The 5,937-nt window shown below is 34.9% G+C and overlaps 1 protein-coding gene across 1 annotated transcript; it reads right to left on the bottom strand.

Annotated features, from left to right (window-relative positions):
- Nucleotides 1–1,705: 1,705 nt before the first annotated feature.
- Nucleotides 1,706–2,420, bottom strand: LOC133610014 (histone H2B 1/2-like). The gene has a single exon (XM_061966074.2). The coding sequence runs from the start codon at nucleotides 2,410–2,412 to the stop codon at nucleotides 2,038–2,040; it is 375 nt and encodes a 124-aa protein (XP_061822058.1). The 5' UTR covers nucleotides 2,413–2,420; the 3' UTR covers nucleotides 1,706–2,037.
- Between the last annotated feature and the right edge of the window lie 3,517 nt (nucleotides 2,421–5,937).

Raw genomic sequence — 5,937 nt, 5'->3', positions numbered from 1 at the left:
CATTCACGACTTTTTATCTCATAATCATGCCTTTTGAATCACATAATCATGCCTTTTGAATCTCATAGTCATGAGTTTTTATCACATATTCACGACTTTTTTCATAATCATGCCTTTTGAATCTCATAATCATGACTTTTTTAAAATCTCATAGTCATGAATTTAAAATCTCAAAATCATGCCTTTTGAATCACATAATCATGCCTTTTGAATCTATCACATATTCACGACTTTTTATCTCATAATCATGCCTTTTGAATCTCATAATCATGCCTTTTGAATCACATAATCATGCCTTTTGAATCTCATAATCCTGCCTTTTGAATCTCATAATCATGACTTTTTTTGAATCTCATAATCATGAATTTAAAATCTCATAATCATGCCTTTAGAATCACATAATCATGCCTTTTAAATCTCAATCATGCCTTTTGAATGTCATAATCATGACTTTTTTTTAAATCTCAGAATCATGCATTTTGAATCTCATAATCATGCTTTTTTAAATCTCATAATCATGAATTTAAAATCTCATAATCATGCCTTTTGAATCTCATTATCATGCCTTTTGAATCTCATAATCATGCCTTTTGAATCATATAATCATGCCTTTTGAATCTCATAATCATGAGTTTAAAATCTCATAATCATGACTTTTTATCACATATTCACAACTTTTTATATCATAATCATGCCTTTTGATTCACATAATCATGCCTTTTGAATCTCATAATCATGAGTTTTTATCACATATTCACGACTTTTTATCTCATAATCATGCCTTTTGAATCTCATAATCATGACTTTTTAAAAAATCTCATAATCATGCCTTTTGAATCACATAATCATGCCTTTTGAATCTATCACATATTCACAACTTTTTATCTCATAATCATGCCTTTTGAATCTCATAATCATGCCTTTTGAATCTCATAATCATGAATTTAAAATCTCATAATCATGCCTTTAGAATCACATAATCATGCCTTTTAAATCTCATAATCATGCCTTTTGAATCTCATAATCATGCCTTTTGAATCACATAATCATGCCTTTTGAATCTCATAATCATGACTTTTGAATCACATAATCATGACTTTTTTTTTTTAAATCTCATACTCATGCGTTTTGAATCACATGATGCCTTTTGAATCTCATAATCATGACTTGTTTTAATCACATAATCATGACTTTTTTTTAAATCTCATAATCATGCCTTTAGAATCACATAATCATGCCTTTTAAATCTCATAATCATGCCTTTTGAATCACATAATCATGCCTTTTGAATCTCATAATCATGACTTTTTTTTAATGTCATAATCATGCGTTTTGAATCACATAATGATGCCTTTTGAATCTCATAATCATGACTTGTTTTAATCTCATCATGAATTTAAAATCTCATAATCATGCCTTTAGAATCACATAATCATGCCTTTTAAATCTCATAATCATGCCTTTTGAATCTCATAATCATGCCTTTTGAATCACATAATCATGCCTTTTGAATCTCATAATCATGACTTTTGAATCACATAATCATGACTTTCTTTTTTTATCTCATAATCATGCGTTTTTAATGTCATGAGTTTGTATCACATATTCGACTTTTTATCTCATAATCATGCCTTTTTAATCACATCATGACTTTCTCATAGTTATGACTTCATTTCATAATGACTTTATGTCATAATCATAACTTTGCATTTCAAAATTATGATTTTTAAATCCCAATGACTTGTCATACTCATGACTATCTCTCAATGTAAAGCTTTAGAATATTAGTGTAATTAAAATTAGAGTTTAAATTATTCTGATTTACATCAAACATGACTGAAGCCAATCATTCTTTGTAAAGAAACATGTTTTGACAATTATTTTGACTCCTAACAATCTTAGCGAGACGCACTATTGAACAATTTGTAGGTCAGTTTTGAGTACACATCAATTATATAATATTTAGGTAAATGTTTCCTTAGTAGGATTGTGTGGCTCTTAAAAGAGCCGTTGGTTGTTGCAATGACGTCACATGGTCTACTTGGAGCTGGTGTACTTGGTGACCGCCTTGGTGCCCTCAGACACGGCATGCTTGGCCAGCTCACCGGGCAGCAGGAGTCGCACTGCGGTCTGGATCTCCCGGGATGTGATGGTGGATCTCTTGTTGTAATGAGCCAGGCGAGATGCCTCGGAAGCGATGCGCTCGAAGATGTCGTTGACGAAGGAGTTCATGATGCTCATGGCCTTGGACGAGATACCGGTGTCAGGGTGCACCTGTTTGAGAACCTTGTACACGTAGATAGCGTAGCTTTCCTTCCTGGTCTTCCTCCTCTTCCCTTTACCCTTACCAGGAGCCTTGGTAACGGCTTTCTTGGAGCCCTTCTTGGGCGCGGCCTTCTGGGGTTCGGGCATTCTGATGCGGTTACGGATCAGTGTGGCAGCCGCAGTGAGCCATGTGTTCTTATAAGCGCCGTCATGCAAATTTAGCTGCGACAACTCTCTTTTTTGATTGGCTAACACGTGAAACCCGTGTGTCTATAATCGCTTTCATGCAAATTAACTGCGCCAACTCTCTTTTTTGATTGGCTAACACGTGAGACCCGTACGTCTATAATAGCTTTCATGCAAAGTTAGCTGCGCCAGCTCTCTTTTTTGATTGGCTAACACCATCTGTCCCCTTGGAGGCCCTGAAAACGGTCAAGGATAACGTGACGTCCTTGTTTTTTGTGGAGCAAACGGAAATAATGATACAAACCGATAGAAAATGACTTTCTTTCCCACCATAACAGTTACTGTTTTGTATCCATACCGTGTATATTATATTGCATGTATACATTTTCATTGTATTGGTTTGCCTAAACTGTTTGTTGTGTTTTATGTACCAAAAAAATAATATAATTCATGCTCAAAGACGATTAAACACAAATAGTATCAGATATTTATTAATGTGCAGTATCACACTCCCAACCCCGATGGCAGCAATCTAGTGAAGTGCGTGCGGGTCAATACTGCAATATCGATACCGCCGATGCCAGATCTTTCTATGAATGACAGTATATTTATACAAAAGTTCATCACAAGTGCTATTTTTATGCTCTAATACTGATTCTCAAAGGACAATATCGATACTTTGTGTTGACAGGAACAATGTAAAGATTTTGTCCGAATAAAACGTGATTGGTGGAACTACTTTTTCTTCCGCCAAGGTCTAAATATGTGCTGTGCTGACTCATTCTGTCATTTATTTAAGAAAAATACTGGCGGTCAAAAACTGTCCCTAAGTCATACTTGCCAACCCTCCCGGATTTTCCGGGAGACTCCAGAAATTCAGCACCTCTCCCGAAAACCTCCCGGAAGAAATTTTCTCCCGAAAATCTCCCGGAACTCAGCCGGAGCTGGAGGCCACGCCCCCTCCATCTCCATGCGGACCTGAGTCCAGTGTGCGCACACAAGGAGATGAAGCAGAAGAACGAGACCATAGTCGAAGAGCGCAGGGGAGACGCTTCTCCAGGGCCGATGTATGCTCGGGGCAACACCTTTCACCACGGACGACTTTAGGGTGAATGATGAGTCCAGCGATTAGTTGCAAATCTTGCTTTATTGATTGCTTGCACACAGCCAATCCAACACAGAACCAACTAGTCCCTCCCCGCACTCACGCTACGCTCCCTCTCTTCTCTCGCCCACACACTCACTGACGTCACTCACCTCACATGCTGTCACCTATTAAAGGGCCACACACACACATACTCTACTCTCATAACACACAGCACAGTTAGTAGAACAACTGTGTTTTCATTACTGTGTATTTGATAGGTGCCATTGCCCCGGAATTGTATTGCATTGTACTTTCAAGTACAACAATGAGTAGATGAGTGTTATGTGTGTGTATATGTGTAAATAAATGAACACTGAAATTCAAGTATTTATTTTATTTATGTGTATAATAAAATAAATAAATATATATATAGCTAGAATTCACTGAAAGTCAAGTATTTCATACATATATATATACATATATGAATGAAATACTCCAGTTGGTGAATTCTAGCTGTAAATATACTCCTCCCCTCTTAACCACGCCCCCAACCACGCCCCCCACCCCCCACGTCCCTAAATCGGAGGTCTCAAGGTTGGCAAGTATGCCCTAAGTATCATAAAACAGCAATTGGAATGTATCGTTTTAGTGTAAACTACACACAGATTTGAAAATTAATAATATACTACATTCAGAGCAGATTGAACAACGCTATGATTTGATATCGTTTGAGGATGATTCCCCGAGAGCAGCAACATTTGACCACACACATTACCTATATTCGCATAAAGTATCGTTATTGGTAGTGATGGGTCCGGCAACACCGATACATCGGCGCATGCGTCGAGCTCATAGAGCAAAACCCTGTGGACCGCTTTCAGAAAGTCACGTGACCGATCATGAGCTGTTTTGGTCACGTGACCGATACGCGAACTGTGTCGCACTGACGCCTCCTCTGTGCCCTGTGAGCGGGTCTTTTCTACAGCCGGAGAAATAATAACTAAGAAAAATCGTCTAAAATGTAATACGTCGGAAAAACTTTTTTTTTTTTTTAAATAAAAATGTGTAAGAAAAATAAACTTAAAAAAATTCCCAGTCCACAATCATCCACAACACGTTCTCTTAGATTTCCATGTTATGATACATGTTCACATTATTTATTGACTGTATCTAAAAAAGATAAAAATATATTTTTATTTAAATGAAGATATGAAATAATACTAAATGAAATACAATGACTTGGTTTATATTATTGTATATACTAGGGCAGGGGTCACCAACACGGTGCCCGCGGTCACCAGGTAGCCCGTAAGGACCAGATCAGTCGCCCTCTGGCCTGTTCTAAAAATAGCTCAAAGAGCAGCACTTACCAGTGAGCTGCCTCTATTTTTAAAATTGTATTTATTTACTAGCAAGCTGGTCTCGCTTTGCTTGACATTTTTAATTCTAAAAGAGACAAAACTCAAATAGAATTTGAAAATCCAAGAAAATATTTGAAAGACTTGGTCTTCACTTGGAATAAGCGGTAGAAAATGGATGGATGGATGGGTCTTCACTTGTTTAAATAAATTCATTTATTTTCTACTTTGCTTCTTATTACTTTTAGAAATACAATTTTAGAGAAAAAAATACAACCTTAAAAATGATTTTAGGATTTTTAAACAAATATACCTTTTTACCTTTTAAATTTCTTCCTCTTCTTTCCTGACAATTTAAATCAATGTTCAAGTAAATTTTTTTATTTTTTATTGTAAAGAATAATAAATATTTTAGCTTCTGGTTTTTCGACGAAGAATATTTGTGAAATATTTCTTCAAACTTACTATGATTGAAATTCAAAAAAAATATTCCGGCAAATCTAAAAAATCTGTAGAATCAAATTTAAATCTTATTTCAAAGTATTTTGAATTTCTTTTAAAATTTTTGTTCTGGAAAATCTAGAAGAAATACTGATTTGTCTTTGTTAGAATTATAGCTTGGTCCAATTTGTTAAATATTCTAACAAAGTGCAGATTGGATTTTAACCAATTTAAAACATGTCATCAAAATTCTAAAATGTATCTTAATCAGGAAAAATTACTAATGATGTTCCATAAATTATTTTTTTAATTTTTTCAAAAAGATTCAAATGAGCTAGTTTTTATCTTCTTTTTGTCGGTTGAATTTTGAATTTTAAAGAGTCGAAATTGAAGATAAACTATGTTTCAAAATTTTATTGTAATTTTTTTCGTGTTTTCTCCTCTTTTAAACCGTTCAATTAAGTGTTTTTTTTCTCCATCATTTATTCTCTACAAAAAACCTTCCGTAAAAGGAAAAAAAAAAATGTACGACGGAATGACAGACAAAAATACCCATTTTTTTTTATATATAAATTTATTTATTTAGCTATTCTTGTTTAA

The sequence above is a fragment of the Nerophis lumbriciformis genome, linkage group LG11 (assembly GCF_033978685.3).
Source record: "Nerophis lumbriciformis linkage group LG11, RoL_Nlum_v2.1, whole genome shotgun sequence".
NCBI classification, from domain to species: domain Eukaryota; kingdom Metazoa; phylum Chordata; class Actinopteri; order Syngnathiformes; family Syngnathidae; genus Nerophis; species Nerophis lumbriciformis.
The sequence above is the reverse complement of the archived record's forward strand: the minus strand, read 5'-3'. Positions and strand labels throughout refer to the sequence as shown.